Source organism: Rhipicephalus microplus, unplaced genomic scaffold (assembly GCF_043290135.1).
Source record: "Rhipicephalus microplus isolate Deutch F79 unplaced genomic scaffold, USDA_Rmic scaffold_43, whole genome shotgun sequence".
Lineage (NCBI taxonomy): Eukaryota > Metazoa > Arthropoda > Arachnida > Ixodida > Ixodidae > Rhipicephalus > Rhipicephalus microplus.
Genome location: NW_027464616.1, coordinates 1107589 through 1126020, shown reverse-complemented (window position 1 = coordinate 1126020; position 18432 = coordinate 1107589). Strand labels below are relative to the sequence as shown.

The following is an 18432-nucleotide window of genomic DNA, read 5'->3' as shown; positions in this document are numbered from 1 at the left end:
ATACGTACAGTACATTAAGCACGTGAGACAGTGGTTAACCTCGCGTTTTCCTTATATGACTGCAGCCTTGCGCATGATAATGATGATGACGACGATGATGATGATGAATACTTTATACATAGTGCTACAAGTGCGAGGAAGTGATCCTAAATCCGGGAATGTGCACTTGCGGCGGGAAGAAGCAAAAGTAATGAAAAAAAAACAGCAGACAGTGAACAAACCTGCGCCACTGTTTGGCGTGATATAACAACTGACGTGTCTTTACGTTTTTAACAACAAAAAAAAATTATTTTAGTGGAGTGCAGGGTCAGCTTCAAGCACGGTAATTTCTTTTTTTTTAGTGAAATGAATAGGATGCGTGCTAACAGAAAAAGCAGTGCGAAGTATTCCCGAACAAGACCTTTAATCAGCTCAATGCTCTCGTTGGCTTTGCCATTGCTAAGCAACTTACACGGTTCAGGCGTTCCGTAAAGAAGGGTTATTTTCAAACGCCTTGTTTTACTCTGTACATTATTTTTGAGGATTATTTATAGTAGTTAGATGCTCGCTAATGTTGCGAACGAGGCGCCATTCGTGACCTGCGTTATCGATCGGAATTGGCCACTGACGAGGGTGGCTCGGCGACCTGTGATTGGCTCCGAGGAGAGGTCACTCATGTGAAACTGTGTAACCGCGGTGTATGTTTTTTCCACCGTGATTGTGACAAATACGCGAGCAACGAACCAACAAAAACAACAAAGAAGGTAATGTTGGTAGCAGCAGCACCAGGAGAATGTAACGCGTAAAAACAAAATGCTAACTGCAAACGTTTATGTAAACGGTGGTACCTTCTTGACGCCGCCTTGTTGCCTTCAGCGTGAGCAAGCGTTACACGTTTAAAATAAAAGGTCGAATCAGGATGAAGCAGCGTTTCTAGAGGTTCTAAAAACGTCAGACAGACTGCAGAAATAATAACAAAACAAGCAAACGACGAAATATTCAGTGACACGAAAAAGGCGAACCGTTTAGCTCAGATGTAACGCTCGGCGACAGTGTTCGCTCTGTGTGCCGACGCGTGTCGTTGAATGCCCGAGGCGTTTTGGGGTGCAGGGAATAGTTGTTTGTCAAAAGACGTTGTGCTTGCTAAGAGACGAGTGCTGGAGAGAGCAGGTTTCTACCAAAAGCCTAAAGGTAAGAACCCGGCTTCTCTTTGCTTAAACTAGTACGAGAAGAAAAGAAATGACAGCGAACAAAATGTGAAATAAGAGTAGTTCCTGAAGAAAAAAATCGCGATTGTAAACAAGCCCTCCAGGAATTGACGCCCGTTTACGGTAGACGGTTTCTTTGGGACTGACAGATTTCGGCTGGGAGAAGAGACGAGGATGCACGTTGAAGTTGGCGGTCTCTATTTTCGTGTTCATCCATCAACAAACCTGTCTATCGTCGCGGCGTAGAAACATAGCTAAGACGGGGCGGCGGCTTAATAAGAGCACGGCGTTGATAAATCACCCTACTCTCTTGCGTGGGCATTACTCCTTTGATGTCCCTCCTTGTTCGTGACGGAGGTATATTTAATGCTGTGAGAAAAAGCAAACGCTTTTTCTGCTTTCCTCCACAATGCAAGCTAAAACAACAACTACAAAAAAAAGAGACAACCCTTTGACATTCTTTCTTTTTATCTGTCCTGATCGAGTTGCCAAGGAAGGCGCTGTAATTAAAAAGTACACGCATCTTCTTTGGAGATCATTATAATCTCCTCAAAGAGTCGTGGCACCCAAAAAAGGTTTTGGAAAGTAAGGTATAATTTTAATTTAGAAAAGTGTTGTACACGCTTAATATATATATATATATATATATATATATATATATATATATATATATGTATATATATATATCATAATGCGTATACGAGGCATTACTGCCTTTGTTGTAATTGCGTGCTTCGTCAGTGGCGCGTGCGCTTGCCGGTGCTGCGGCTGAATCCATCTTTATTGAATAAAGAGCCTTTATTATTATGGCGTTGGTGAACCGGTACGCGCAACAAGACAGCAGGAGGTAAGGCAATCGGACCGCCATGATGTCGTTGACGATATTTACAAAGCGCAGGTAATGCCCGGGATTGTTGTGGTAGAAAGACAAACAGAACTTTATTCGCATCCTTGAATAAAATAGCACTGGGAGTAAAGATACTAGTGACGGACGAAACACATGGCACTGCAGTGAACGGTTTGCGTCCTTAGGGCTTTTTAGATGTCCCTGTTCACCGTGCGTGATTTTCTTCGACGATATTTATTTATTGTTTATTTATTTATTTATTTGTTCATTTAATTATTTGTTTATTTATTAAATTATTTATTATACGCTCAGGCTTTTCAAATTACAGAGGAAGGGGCATGTTACATGTCAAAAATGTGAAACAACACTTGATAAACATATGAAAGAACGAAATTTCAATAATTGGCAGAATGATGCAGAAATACGTTATATTGTCATGGGGTCATGACGTGGCCGAAGACAGGAGACTTTGTGTTGGGATTTAACTGTTTATTTGGGCGAACCTGTGCCCGGTAAAAGGAAAGTCCAATTACAGCAGCAGTCTCGCACAGATAGCAGTCTCGGACTGATAGCGGCGAACAGAGCGTCGGCCTTCGATCAACAACTACTGACAAGTGGCGAAGCGCGTCGGCATTTATACTCTTGCCATCGAATGTTCTAGCGTTATCGCTGGCGGTGGCGTAGGTTCCAGAACAATCTGTACCGTTCGCACAGTGGGCGTGATCCTATCGAAATGATCTACTACAGTCCGGAACCTTCTGGAAAACTGCAGGCGCGGTTTGCGCTGAGAATCGTGTGGTGTTTTGGGACGATAACGAAAACTTGGGAAACTGAACGTGGCATTGCCCCCCTCTGAAAAAAGGGCATCGTCCCGATGCTCTAACTAAAGATGAAGGTACAATAATAATGCAAGAAAGTACAATGAATAAATTACGATGAAACAGTAATAAAAAAACACTGTTTCAGTTTGTTAACGCGCATGAAACGGCTTGAGGCGCGCGACATGCACGACTTCAGGTCGCGATCGGCGTCGTTGAGAGTTCGTGATGCCGTCGGGGACAACCTCGTAATCAAGTGGGCCGAGACGTCGAACCACCCTGTACGGTCCGAAGTAGCGTCGCAGAAGCTTTTCACTTAGTCCACGTCGGCGTATCGGCGTCCACACCCAAACACGTTCACCGGGCTGGTATTCCACGAAGCGTCGTCGAAGGTTGTAACGGTGGCTGTCTATCGTCTGTTGATTCTTGATACGGAGACGCGCAAGTTGTCGGGCTTCTTCGGCACGTTGAAGGTACTCGCTCACATCGAGGCTTTCTTCGTCGGTGACGTTGGGTAACATGGCATCGAGCGTCGTTGCCGGGCTCCTTCCGTAGACCAATTTGTATGGAGATATCTGCGTCGTCTCCTGCACCGCCGTGTTGTATGCGAAGGTCACATACGGAAGAATGGCGTCCCACGTCTTATGTTCGACATCGACGTACATTGACAGCATGTCGGCGATCGTCTTGTTAAGCCGCTCGGTGAGGCCGTTGGTCTGTGGATGGTACGCTGTCGTCCGGCGGTGGTTTGTTTGGCTGTATGCCAAGATCGCTTGAGTTAAGTCGGCAGTGAATGCCGTTCCTCTGTCGGTGATAAGGACCTCCGGAGCGCCGTGACGTAAGACGATATTTTCGACGAAGAACTTAGCTACCTCGGATGCACTGCCTTTTGGCAGGGCTTTTGTCTCGGTGTAGCGGGTGAGGTAGTCGGTAGCTACCACGATTCACTTGTTTCTGAAAGCCGACGTCGAGAACGGCCCTAGTAGGTCCATACCAATCTGCTGAAAAGGTCGACAAGGTGGATCAATTGGCTGCAGAAGTCCCGCTGGCCTTATCGGCGGTGTCTTGCGTCGCTGACAGTCCCGGCATGTCCTCACATAACGAGTGACGTCGGTGGTAAGACGTGGCCAGTAGTACCTTTCTTGTATCCTCGCGAGCGTGCGAGAAACACCGAGGTGCCCTGCCGTCGGATCGTCGTGTAGGGCCTGCAGGAGTTCTGGTCGCAGAGCTGAAGGCACCACAAGGAGGTACTTAGCTCGAAGCGGTGAAAAGTTTTTCTTTTGTAGAAGACCGTTTCGTAGGAAGAACGACGCAAGTGCGCGCTTGAATATCTTCGCGACTTCGGTGGTCCTGCCTTCGAGGTATTCTATTAGGGCCTTAAGTTCCGGGTCGGCCCGCTGTCGTTCAGCGAAGTCGTCTGTAGTTATCGTTCCCAAGAAGTAGTCGTCATCCGGGTCGTCGGGTAGCGGTTGGTCGACAGGCGCACGAGAGAGACAGTCGGCGTCGGAGTGTTTTTTGCCGGACTTGTAAATGACAGTAATGTCATATTCTTGAAGTCTCAGGCTCCATCGTGCGAGGCGACCTGAAGGGTCCTTCAAGGTGGCTAGCCAACACAAGGCGTGGTGGTCGCTCACAACTTTGAAGGGCCTGCTGTAGAGGTAGGGGCGAAATTTCGACGTAGCCCAGATGATGGCGAGGCACTCCTTTTCTGTTGTGGAATAACTTGCTTCTGCTTTGGATAGCGATCGGCTGGCGTAACCAATAACCCTTTCAAGTCCGTCAGCCCTCTGCACAAGAACGGTGCCAAGACCTACGCTGCTTGCGTCAGTATGTATTTCTGTCTCGGCGAATTCGTCAAAATGGGCAAGTAACGGAGGCGTCTGGAGGCGATGTTTAAGCTCCTGGAAAGCGTGTTCCTGTGGCGTTTCCCACTTGAATTCCACGTCGGCCTTGGTAAGGTTAGTGAGAGGATCGGCGATGCGGGCGAAGTTTTTCACGAACCGCCTATAATAGGCGCACAGGTCCAGAAATCGGCGCACGGCCTTCTTGTCAGTAGGCGGCGGGAAGTTGGTGATGGCGGCTGTTTTCCGCGGATCGGGACGAACTCCAGACTTGCTGATAACGTGCCCCAGAAACAAGAGCTCCTCATACGCAAATCTGCACTTTTCTGGCTTCAGTGTGAGTCCGGACGTCTTGATGGCTTGAAGTACAGCTTCAAGGCGCCGAAGATGCGCATCGAAACTCGAGGAAAACACGACGACGTCGTCCAAGTACACAAGGCAAGTCTGCCACTTCAATCCTGCCAGTACTGTATCCATAACGCGTTTAAAAGTTGCAGGCGCTGAGCAAAGGCCGACAGGAATCACCTTAAACTCGAAGAGGCCGTCCGGTGTTATAAACGCCGTCTTCTCTCGGTCTCTTTCGTCGACTTCGATTTGCCAATAGCCAGTCTTGAGGTCCATTGACGAAAAGTACTTGGCGTTATGGAGCCGATCAAGTGCGTCGTCTATTCGTGGGAGATGATACACGTCCTTTCTTGTGATTTTGTTCAGGCGGCGATAATCGACGCAGAAACGTAGGGTCCCATCCTTTTTCTTCACTAACACCACGGGGGACGCCCATGGGCTCTTGGACGGCTGGATAATGTCATCCCGCAGCATTTCATCAACTTGTCTCTTCATGGCCTCACGTTCTCGCGTCGAAAGCCTGTACGGACTCTGACGAAGTGGTCTGGCATTTTCTTCGGTTATGATGCGATGTTTCGTGATTGGGGTCTGCCGAATTTTCAATGACGACGAAAAGCAATCTTCGTATTGCAGGAGCAGGGCCTTGAGCTGTGCTTGCTTATCGTTCGGAAGTCTGGGATTGACGTCGAAAGCTATGGGAGGGGCTTGGTTCCTCTGAGCAGGTTCCGCAGAATCGGCGAGGGCGAAAGCACTGGTGGCTTCGACAATTTCTTCGATGTATGCGACCGTTGTTCCTTTGTTCACATGTTTGTACTCATTGCTGAAATTCGTGAGCATAACCGTTGCTTTGCCTCCCCGCAGCTCTGCGATTCCTCTTGCGACGCAAATATTTCGGGTGACCAACAGATTCTGACTGCCTTCAACGACGCCTTCCAAGTCAGGTGATGTAGGAGCGCCGACTGAAATAATGACGCTTGAGCGAGGCGGAATGGTGACTTGTTCTTCCAGCACATTCAAGGCATGGTGTCCTGACGGCGTGTGCGGCGGTAGTGCTTCTTCTGTGGATAACGTTATCGACTTTGTTTTTAGGTTGATGACAGCACCATGGAGGCATAAGAAGTCCATGCCAAGGATGACATCTCTCGAGCAACGCTGTAGGACTACGAAGTCTGTAGGATAAATACGACCGTTAATGGTGACTCTCGCTGTGCAGATTCCTGCAGGCGTTACGAGATGACCTCCAGCTGTGCGGATTTCAGGGCCTTTCCAAGCTGTCCTAACTTTCTTTAACTTCGCGGCGAACGACCCACTGATGACAGAATAGTCAGCTCCAGTATCGACGAGAGCAGTCACACTGTGGCCGTCGATAAGAACGTCGAGGTCGCTAGTTCGCCGTCTCGCATTACAGTTAGGGCGTGGCGTCGGGTCACGGCTGCGTCGGCTTGTTCCGCTGCTTCCATGTTGCGTCGTCAGGCCACCTTCGGTAAGTGAGCTTTCGCCGTCAGGGCTTTTCCTGGTTGGCGTTGTGTTCGGAAACCTCCGTCGCGGCGTCGTCGTCGTCGGAGGATCTTCGGTAGTTCGTCGCACAGCAACCGCGCCTCCACCGGTTGCTGCCCTTAGTTTCTCGGATACGGGCTAGGAGACCAGCCCTGCGTTGGGCCGGAGTACTGCCGGGGGTGCGGCGACATGCGGCGGCTGGGCGGCGGCGAACGGGAAGGACTTCATGGTCTCCATTGAGTTTCTGTCAGGTAGTCGGCGATGTCACGTGGCCGTTCCCCTGGCTGCGGACGTGATGCATCGACGGCGAAGCCACGCAGTCCCATCTGTCGGTACTGGCAACGGCGGTAAGTGTGCCCGGCCTCGCCGCAGTGGTAGCAGAGTGGGCGGTGGTCAGGGGTGCGCCAGACGTCGGTTTTCCTCGGCGCACTGCGCTGGCCCGCTGGCGAACGGTAGGTCGTCGGTGGCGGTGGTGGTGTCTGGCGACGGAAGTGCGACGGGGCGGCGTTTCGGCGTGGACGGGGAGGAGCGTTGTGGCGCACTGCAGCGGCGTAGCTCATAGTTTCTGGCTCGGGCAGTGGTGTTTGGGGAATTCGAAGCGATTGCCGAACTTCTTCTCGCACAATGTCGGCGATCGAATCCACTTGAGGTTGCGCCGAAGGCAACAGTTTGCGCAGCTCTTCCCGCACGATCGCTCGGATCGTTTCACGCAGGTTGTCGGAGTCACTGGCTTGAGCAGCAGCGCATTCTGGAGTCAGGCGACGATTATACTGTCTGGTGCGCATGTCCAGGGTTTTTTCGATGGTGGTCGCTTCGGCTACAAATTCTTGGACGGTTTTCGGTGGGTTTCTCATCAGTCCCGCGAAGAGCTCCTGTTTGACCCCTCGTATGAGGAAACGAACTTTTTTCTCCTCAGGCATGTCTGGGTCAGCATGACGGAATAGTCGGATAATTTCTTCTGTGAAAATGGTGACATTTTCATTTGGTAGCTGAACCCGGGTCTCTAATAAAGCAGCGGCCCTCTCTTTGCGAGCGACGCTCGCGAACGTTTGCAGGAATGCGCCGCAGAAAACATCCCACGTTCGGAGCGTGGACTCCCGATTTTCGAGCCAGGTCCTTGCGGTGCCTTCCAAATAGAAGAACACACGACGCAGCTTTTCGTCATGGTCCCAGTGGTTGAGGGCGGCCACACGGTCGTATGTTTCTAGCCAGGACTCCGGGTCTTCGAACGATGACCCATGGAAAATTGGGGGTTCCCTGGGTCGATGCATGACCATCGTGGGCTGGGACGCTGCGGTTGTCATTGTCGCTGCAGTCGCGGTCATGGCCTTGGTCTTCCGCGCCTTGTCTTGCAGAAGCCCGTACTCCGGTGGTAGCCCTTGCTGTCGGCGGCTTGTTCGCTGCTCCTGGTTGGCGTCGGTATCTTCTTCGCGACGTGGGCTGGGTTCACAGCTTGACGGGGGCGTCCGGTACATGAACGAAGCAGCACCTCCACCAGATGTCACGGGGTCGTGACGTGGCCGAAGACAGGAAACTTCGTGTTGGTATTTAACTGTTTATTTGGGCGAACCTTCGCCCGGTAAAAGGAAAGTCCAATTACAGCAGCAGTCTCGCACAGATAGCAGTCTCGGACTGATAGCGGCGAACAGAGCGTCGGCCTTCGATCAACAACTACTGACAAGTGGCGAAGCGCGTCGGCATTTATACTCTTGCCATCGAATGTTCTAGCGTTATCGCTGGCGGTGGCGTAGGTTCAAGAACAATCTGTACCGTTCGCACAGTGGGCGTGATCTTATCGAAATGATCTACTACAGTCCGGAACCTTCTGGAAAACTGCAGGCGCGGTTCGCGCTGAGAATCGTGTGGTGTTTTGGGACGATAACGAAAACTTGGGAAACGGAACGTGGCAATATATAAACTACGTCAACAAAGACAACGTAGCAGTAGCGATAATTCAGGTAGGACATGTTCAAGAACTAAGCAAAGAACAGCAAACAATCCCCCCAAGAAACAGCAAAAAAACAAAAAAGGACACACACACACACACACACACACACACACGCATATATATATTTATATCCGTAGCGTTGCATACAGTCAAGTAGATCCTACGTGAGTGGTCACAACGTGGTTTATTTCGACGTTTCGGCCTAGAGTGTGGCCTTCACCAGGCGTAGAGCCACATCTTCTTCATCCTGATGAAGGCCGGACTCTAGGCCGAAACGTCGAAATAAACCACGTTGTGACCGCTCACAGAGGATCTACTTGACTATATATATATATATATATATATATATATATATATATATATATATATATATATATATATATATATATATATATATATATATATATATATATATATATATATATATATATATATAACACGAACACGAAGCAGAAATCAAGTAGCGCCAAACATGTTCTGTAAAAAAAAATCTTAAAACGTGATGTGTCGGTGATTGCGGCAGCTGATGATGCGAGCATACTGCATTGAGATGAAGGTCTTGGATTAAAAGCGTGCAAATTGGTTGTGGTTCCGCATTGAGGAACATAAACTTTTTGTGGATGATCGATTCTGGATGGTGTGGATGAGGGGGGGTTTATGAAAATGTTCACGAAGGCTATTGTTATAATAATAAAGCTTATGAAAGAGGCTAAGCCGGGCTATTTTACGCCGAAGGGTGAGTTCAGGAAGGTTGAGCTGAGATTTTATTTGTGTAACAATGGCCATGCGGGTATAACTGGACGAGATAAAGCGAACTGAACGATTCTGGACGGCTTCCAATTCATGTGTTAGTGTAGTGCCACCAAGATCCCACATGGATGGTGCGTATTCAAGCGATGGACGAATGTAGGTACTGTAATTGTAGTTACGTATTATACTAATTTGCGCCATAGCGTCAAGTGCAAAAGCGAAAACGGGTGCAGTTCTCGTACGTGCCTCATCGAAGATTATGGGACTTCGCATACTTTGTGACGTGTCGCCCAAGGGCTCATTCAATCTGCGGGATACCCATTTCAATATCATCATCATCATACTGACTACACCCACTGCAGGACCAAGGCCTCTCCCATGCATGTTCCGCCAGTCATCTCGGTCTTGTGCTTGCTGGAGCCACGTTATACCCGCAAACCTCCTAGTCTTATCTGCCCACCTAATTTTCTGTTTCCCCCTAACCAATTTACCTTTTCTTGGAATCCAGTGTGTGATCCTTTATGACGAGTGCTTATCTTCCCTCCGCGCTACGCGCCCTGCCCATGACCATTTCTCCTTCTTCTTTTCGACTATGATGTCCTTACAACCCGTTTATTTTCTGACCCACTCAGCCCTGTTCCTGTCCCTTAGGGACCAGAAGAGAGCACAGTGAGTCAATACAGTCGTTTCAATATAGTCTTGCTTTAAAAAGGTCTTGATTTGGTCAGTCGTCCTACATGTGATGTGTGCCCATTTCGCTATTGAGAAATTATACTTTTTTTCTATTTGTACAATGTACGCAGCTCAGTTGTACGGGAATGCCATATAAGGTCTGCTTGTAAGTATAATTTAGTGCAACGCAGAACTTCGTCGCAACTCCAAACGAATGTTAGATGAAGAGTCCGATGTTAGAGCATCGGCCGCGTTATGCGAAGGTCGCAGGTACGGTTTTTGCTGGCGGCAAGTTGTCTTTTCATTCACAATTCTTTCTTCGCATTTACATCACAATTACTTCCAACAACATCGCTTATTATTTAGTTGGCATCATTTTATGTTAGTTCCTAATTATAAGAAATAGGAACTGCATTCAGGTTCGGCTTCCTTGGACTTCAATGCACCATCTGGAAGTGTTTCTTAGCCTTTTGAGACATCGCATACAAAATAAACCAATTTTAGGTGAACTTGACGCTGAACTGTGCTTTGTGTGCTTGTTTTAGGCAGAAGTTTTCTCTTCCTCGTTACCTACCGGCCTTTCTGCCCCTCTTCTTTTTATTGCAGGGTAGGCAACAGAGTTATGCACATACCCTCCAAGCATTGCCCTTATGGCCATCTGCTTTGCTGCTGACCTTAAAAACGTCGGCTCGATGGTGACCGCCACGGTCGCATTTCAATGGCGGAAAAACGCAAAATATCTGTGCACTAGTGATGTCAGCGCACGTCGAGATACTCCAGGTGACCGGAATTACACGGGGACTCAAACAAGACATTTCCGTAGCCTTAATCGCTTGGGAACGTTAAAGAAAGTAAGCCAAACCTTACGTCACCCTCTCTCTGAATGTTACACCGCCCAGCCCTGGTCAGAGAATGCACATGTACGACTGCTCTGGCTGCGATGTTCCTTCAGCCCCGCCGGGGTGGTCTAGCGGCTAAGGTACTTGGCGGCTGACCGCAGGTCGCGGGATCTAATACCGGCTGCGGCGGCTGCATTTTCGATGGAGGCGAAATTGCTGTAGGCCCGTGTGCTCAGATGGGTGCACGTTAAAAGAACCCCAGGTGGACGAAATTTCCGGAGCCCTCCTCTACGGCGTCTCTCATACTCATAGGACGGTGTTGGGACGTTAAACCCCACATATCATCGTCATGTTCTTCCTTCATTTTAGCACTTGCTTTATTCAGCTCTTCGCAGAGACTTTACGTCTTGAATCACATTAAACGGGCTCGATCGATTCTCCTCATTGCGACAACGCTGTTTCAGGTCATAATCATCACGGCCATGCTTCCATTAGTGTTGAAGTTTCTCTCGTACTTATGCGAGCCTCCCAAAAAATAAAGACCTTCACCCATAATTTAAGCTCCGTCTCCCAGGAAACATCCCTCGGTTCTTTTCAGGAGGATCCTGATGACCGGATCGAGTTGATTTGTGCGCTCTCGTCTTGGCGATGGAAATGAGGTATTTTCTCCGGTGCCGCGCCCCCGTCCGCTTGCGTAACGTGCAAATCCCTTCTGCGGACATTACCGATGGCCTTGGCAAACGGGGGGTCCCGTACGAATCGATTCCGACTGACCCGTCGTTCTTATGCTGCCATTCTATCCAAATGCTATTCGATGATAACGTCCCGTCTCGACCCTTCTAAAGACGCCACGTCTCACAGAAGCCCGTATTTGAGCAGCGCCGCAGTCAGCTTGCATGAAAAAAGGTTTGGGCCAAGCAGCATCCAATCTCGCCGTGACTAAGGCGTCGCCCATCTCCCGCGCCTAAAACTAGCACGATTGGGCGTCGTCTTACTCCGCGAATTGCGAGTCTAAACCCTCTCTCTGTCGAGAGCTGTGACGTTAAGTGCGTCACGTCATCTGCTCGAGGCAGATTGCACCCTAGTCGGGGGCGCCAAACGACCAGCCGATTCGGGAGCCGGCGCTCTGGTCGCTAATTGCTGCTCGCAATTTGCGCGTTGGTTTGCGTTTTTTTTTATGATTTCAGGAGCGCCCTCTGCAGCGACCCGGTCTTTCTGTTTCCAGTCTCCCGTAAGCAAGAAATAAAAAAAAGAGAATGACCCTCGCTTTGTCTTTGTCGGGTGATAGGTGTTTACTCGAGGGTCATTGGTGATGCTGAAAGCCGTTCGCCGAATAAGTGCCGTGAATGGGAAAACGTGGCTCGTAAGGGCGGCATTGATTACGCTGGGAGAGTCGGAAGCACCGAATGGCGGTGCGTGCATTTGAAGATTGCGGTGCGCGCTGGCCGTTGCTCCATCGTAGCCGTTCTCGTAGGAGTCTTTTCAGTATTGTGGATGACGCGGCCTTAACGTAGACTTAGTTTGTTTCATGGGAGTTTAACGTACACTGACTTCGCATCATGCATGATCATGACGTTGACTTGGTTCTATCGTCTTTTGAGTATGTATGCTCGTCAGTGTGTCTTTATGTGTGCGTGTATATGTACACGTGGAAAACATGGAAATGTCGGGAGGGGGGGGGATTTCATAGCATATACAGTAACTGTAGGACGCCCTAAACCTGCGCTTATCCGCCAATGGTAGGGCGACTAAACAAGTAGAGCGTATAACGGATGCATTTCACGGCTAATATACGACATTTTCATTTTCAGATAACTGAAAGATTGTTCGTGCGACAAGGGTGGGCTATTTTTCTGTTCTCAGTGTACATAACGTGTGCTGCGAAGATATAGAAAGCAGGTGCGCCATAAAAAAAGGTGTCGGTGGTCGGAACAGCCACCTTTTAGAACTGTTCAGACTTACAGTACCGTCGTTTGTAGACCACGCGAAACTTGCGAGGAGGGAGAGACGGGGAATCAAAGAGAGAAGAAAAGCCGAGTATACTTCTACAACGCAACGGTACGCAGGAGAGGTGGAGGAGAGTGCATGCATAGTAAAGCATAGCATAGCATAGGAAGAGAATAAGAATGTGACAGCAGGAGCAAGGAAAAGATGAGGGGTAGCGTAAAGCATAGCATAGCCATGGATGGTTTATACAGTGCAGAAAGGAGAGGGGGCGATGCAAGGATCAGGAGGAGAGATGTGTGAGTGAGGAGGATAGAAAGGACAAGGGGGCGGGGTAAAGCATATATTAGCTATCTGTTGTAAAGTATGGCAATGGGTGGAACGAAGGGGGATGTGAGGGTGAGAATGATTGAGTGGAACATAGTATATACATGTATAGTATAGGTGTGGCAAAGGAAACACAGGGTCAGGAGGAGCAAAAGGACAAAGAGGATGATAAAGCATAGCGTAGTCTTGTATGGTACAGTCTCGTTTAGTACACCACTGCGGGGATGGGAAGAGAAGTGACGGTTAGAGTAAGAGAAAGGGGTGGGAAACGCCACCATGCAGCACAGCTACTTCGTCAGCCATTGCACCACTGGTGCGTATGGGCTGTAGACAACGAAGAGGAGACCCAGACCCGTTCGTCTGGATACATTGAAGGTAACATATATCAACTGAGTCAGCCAGTGCTCGTGGCTGTCGCTCGCGCCTCTTATTCCCCCTGTATTTGTAAGAGGTGTCGCATTTCTTCATCATGTGGGTCATAATGTAACGGCCTTAAGGATGTCTCGCATTCACGCTAGCTCTTTCTCATTTCGCCTGGGACGCACGTGCTCCACCACCTCGAAGTCACGTCTGCGTATCGTTCCGCAATGCCTCGACGGTTAATAACGGGGCTAGTAGACGGCCTGGTAATATAACTCAGAATTAGTATTGCGTATTCCAAGTCACTTTAGCAATTAACAAATCCTAATTTTACATGATTGGTTAAGAATCGCAGTTCCTTTTGAACAATGCACCTGAGTAGAAGCACACCAGATGGTGCGACTTGAGCCGCAACATTATTAACAGTTACTTGATCGGAGACAGCTCAAAATGTGAGGAATTCACCTGATATTTCACAGAACAAGCTAACTTGGAGTGAGAGTATAGTAAAAAAGAAGAAAACAGGCGCAAAGACAGTGCTGAAGTTTCTAACGCACAAAAAAGCACATGGACAGATGAACATGGGACAGGCTTTACTTGCAGCAATGTTTATTCCAGAAAGAGGTAAACGTTTATATATGCAACATCGCTTTTGAATCATCATGATTTCAAGACAGGAAGCTTAGCCAGTTTTTAGAGTGGGTGGCCACCCTGCACGTGGGAAAAGTGAAATAAAAAAAAGAAAGAAAGTCCGCCGTTTGGACTGCAATGCAAAACAACTTACAGGAGAAACTTGGTGTAACAAGACCTGCTAATGATGAATAAAGCGATTGTCAAAAAAAAAACACAAATATCTTCGCAAGTTTTTTTGTTCTGCGTTAACTTGTATCTATACCTCTTATAACGATACACTGAACATAATTACGTCAATTTCGTTTCTTAGTAGCATTATTTTCCTTCTCAGCCGTCGTTTTAACAATTTCATCTAAATAAGAAACTAATCGACTTTGTTACAGCGAGATTGTACTGTACATTATATATAATGCTCGCTAATGTGTCCTTACTTTTTCTCTTTACCGCTCACAGGAGATCAATCATTGCGGTTTCTGATAAAAGTCTTCGAAGGGCGGCAGGCACGCCTTCGAGTTCCGTCCCATTCCCGTCGTCGTTTTTGACCGACGGGTGAGTATCGCCGACGCGGCCCCGACCGCGTCGCCCATTGGGCCTCTGCCGCCAGTCCGTCCTTAGCAGCGCAGCCGTGGCGGCGGTAACGCTGTCGGGCTGTCCGCACTGCTGCATGGACGAGGGCCGCTTCTGCGTCCTCTCGGCCTACGACATGAACGGCCTGCCTTCCTCCCTGGATACCAGGGGAGGTGGCACGGCTGGCACGAACGCCGCAACCGCCACCACGACTCCTGGTGGCGTTGTCACCAACACCTGCACGGGCTCGACGGGAGGAGGCGACGCCGACCTGGCTTCCAGCTCCACGAGGACAAGATCTGTGTGCGCCAGGGCGTGCTCCTCCTTCTCCAGGCTCGGGCGGTGGTGAGTATTACGCCAACCCTCTATGCTTTCCGGTGAAGCAGTGTTACCTAAAGTGCCAGTCAGCAGGCTCCGGAACACGCAGGATAAGGTCGCGCATTTTCGCTGTGCGTGACCAACCTCCTTCCACGCGCGGCGACACCAACTCGGCGATCGGTGACGTGGCGTAGCACGCAGCTTGTCAATTGGTCTGAACCAGGTATCAATAAGAGTAATTTAGTCAACGTCGCCGATCGCCGAGTTGACGTCACTGCGTGTGGAAGAAGGTTGGTCACGCGCAGGAAAAATGCGCGAGCTTTTCCTGCACGTTACGGAGCCTGTTGACTGGCCCTTTAAAGAAATGCCCCCACTTCCCCAAAAAGAATTCTGACGAACTGCGAATGCATTTCTTGCGCCGAGAGAGAGAGTAATGTTGCCGTCAGACATTTGCCTTCCCCGACTTCTGCCATCGGCTTGAGAAGCGCCCAGCCAGCGAACGGTCGAAAGTTAGGAGCGAGCGGACGAGAGAGTCGGGCGCCAGCGTTCTTGGCTCAGAGTTGGCGTTTCACACGGCGTCTCGAGCACAAATTTTAGGATGTTCTTGTGAGGCGGCCAGTCAGCGAATGGCCGAGAGGGAGGCGCGAGTGGACGGAAGAGTGGGACGCAGGGAGGAGAGAGAGCGAACGTTGAGAGGAGCGGTGAAGCACTGTACCTACCTTCTCCTACACTCTTTCACTCCACATGCTTCGGATGATTGGGGCGAGGATAACTGCGTGCGCCCGCAGGGGCTGATATAGGAGAGGGAGTGAGAGCGGAGAGATAAGACCTTCCATCGCGCGGACACCAACGCGGACAACGCCGGATGCTGGAGATATCCAGACTAAGTAATGCATTTGCGTTAAAAAACCGCCAGGTCATGGCGGAACGCATAGCACATGTCATAGCAGAAGCTGGAAGAGTGGCCTTTCAGAGCTCTTTTAAGCATTCATTGAATAACTGCTACAAGCACACTTTCAAGGTACCCACTGCGCCATTGATCATCACAGTATCTGCGTAGCAGCGAGGCATTCAGTATGCCATCCTTTGTTATTCTTCCGAGAAGCGTGGTACCCGCTACACACGAGAGAAGAACTGTGTGCATTTTTTATGCTGTTGCTGACAACGGTGAAGAATTGCGCCGGAAGCGTTTGTAACGAGTTAGAACATTCGATGACCCACTCGTTACGCAATTCGCATTGTGTGATGCCTGGTTGTCCTTTGGCTATTCTAAAACGCTTTATTACACAAACGAAAAATCTGTAAACAGGGGTCTTATCGAGCCAATGTTTAGACAAGCGGACTTGTCTTCATCAAGGCTAGAACAGAAATTATTTCTTTAGTGCTAGCGTGTTTACGCTTTGTGTCCTTTCCTTCATCCTATCAAAGGAGGGGCAACATTGGATATGGTGGTGTGAGAAAGTATGGAATGGGGAATAGCGGTGACGATTTTCATGTATAAAAAAAAAGGAACAGGTATTCTGTGAACAAAAAAAAAACGAAGTGTTGGGTAGGTAAGGATCTACATGTATCGCAGAGTCTAAGTTGTCGAACCGGTTTCCAGAAATTAGCAATGGCAGGATTGAATTTTCTAGATGAAGGGCTTATCTCGCAGTGGTTTTATTTGTGTATGCACTATATAGAGTGAATTTCAGCATTTCTGAATTTGAAGAACATGATAATGCATAAAAAAGTAGAGTAGTTCTATTGCCCAAATAACACTTTGCTCGCTCCCTTCCAAGATGCAAGACTTGTAAACACCTACAAGACGACATCGTAGTTAAAAGTGCCAGAAGTGATTCTGTTCATTCTATGTATTGTCACCTGCTACAAAAGGTCTTCAACTAGGATGAACTGAGCCGGTGGGGAGACGCAACGAAAACTGACAAGATAGCTGCTTCAATAATAAACAACTAGCCAGAGCACGCGCTGCCCAGAACATCGTCTTTCTTTCTCGCGGGCAGTCATGGCTTGTGCTCGCCGTAACTAGTGACCAAGTGGCATTATTCACCCTCTGAGAAAAAAAAAAGGCATCACTCTGATGCTCGGAAAGTACAAAGGCAAAGTCGGGACGAACCAACAGAAAATACGCGCATACATAAAAACAGCGATATGGTTCATGCGCAGTCGCACTACCGCGTGAAGTATGGCTTCAGGCGCACCACGTGGACAATCTCTGAGGAGTGCCTTCGCCGTCGTGGCGAGAAGGCGCCGTCAGGGACTACCTCGTAGTTCACATCGCTCACGCGTCGCAAGACTTTGTATGGTCCGAAGTAGCGACTGAGCAGTTTTTCTGACAATCCCGGGCATCGGACTGGAGTCCACACCCAAACTTGATCGCCTGGATGGTATTCAACTTGTCGATGGCGAGCGTTGTAGCTGCATGCGTCTGTACTCTGCTGGCGTGTAATGTGTAGGCGTGCTAACTGGCGTGCTTCTTCGGCGTACTGGGTAAGGTGCACAGCATCAGGAGTGATCAAAGCATCGCAATTGTGTGGAAGCATCGCATCTAGCATGGTATGGACCTCACGTCCATTGACAAAACGAAACGACGTGAATCGCGTAGTTTCCTGGACGGCAGTATTGTACGCGAATGGGACTTACGGTAGCACCTGGTCCCAGTTCTTATGCTGAACATCTAAGTACATAGATAACATGTCAGCGATGGTCTTGCTGAGTCGCTCTGTCAAGCTGTTGCTCTGCGGATGATATGCCGTGGTCTGGCGATGGCTCGTGTAGCTGAGCTTGAATACGTCATGAATGAGCTGGGCCGTGATTGCTGTTCCTCTGTCTGTGATTACGCACGACGGGGCGCCATGTCGAAGAACGATCTGGTCCATAAAGAATTGGGCGACGTCGGAAGCAGTAGCTCATTGTAGTGCCTTTGTTTCGGCGTACTTCGTCAAATAGTCGGTGGCTACTACGATCCACTTGTTGCCGGCAGATGATAGCGGAAAGGGCCCCAGTAAATCCATTCCTATTTGATCAAATGGCGCTCTGGGTGGTTCTATTGGTTGAAGAAGCCCCGCGGGCTTTAGTGGCGGGGATTTGCGGCGTTGACATTCCCGGCAGATTTTCACGTATCGCTTAACTGATGCAGAAAGCTTAGGCCAGTAGTATGCTTGTCGAACTCGAGCGAGAGTTCGAGAGGAACCTAAGTGACCAGATGTGGGCTCATCGTGGCAGGCAAGAAGAATGTCGTCACGCATGTCAGTTGGCACGACTAGAAGATAGGTTCTCTCATTGCCGTTGGAGTTTTTCTTATACAGGACCCCATCTCGCAGACAGAACGATGACAGACTTCGAGAAATACATCGAGGTGTGGAAGAGTTGCGTCCTTCAAGGTTTTAGATAACTGCGCGAGTTTCATCGTCCGCACGCTGTCGCGTAATCAGATATGTTGTAGTAAGGGCCCCAAGGAAACTATCGTCTTCCTTGGTGTCGTGGCCACAAACTTCGACAGGAGCACGGGATAATGAATCAGCATCTTCGTGCTTGCG

General features: G+C 49.1%; 1 protein-coding gene across 1 annotated transcript in view; it reads left to right on the top strand.

The window, feature by feature from the left end:
- LOC142787053 (solute carrier family 35 member F1-like) overlaps positions 1-18432 on the top strand; it is a 178032-nt gene that overhangs the window by 52415 nt on the left and 107185 nt on the right. Inside the window, exon 2 of the mRNA XM_075884683.1 lies at positions 14462-14920. Coding sequence (XP_075740798.1) covers positions 14673-14920 — 248 coding nt within the window. The 5' untranslated portion in view covers positions 14462-14672. The remainder of the gene's footprint in view (positions 1-14461; positions 14921-18432) is intronic.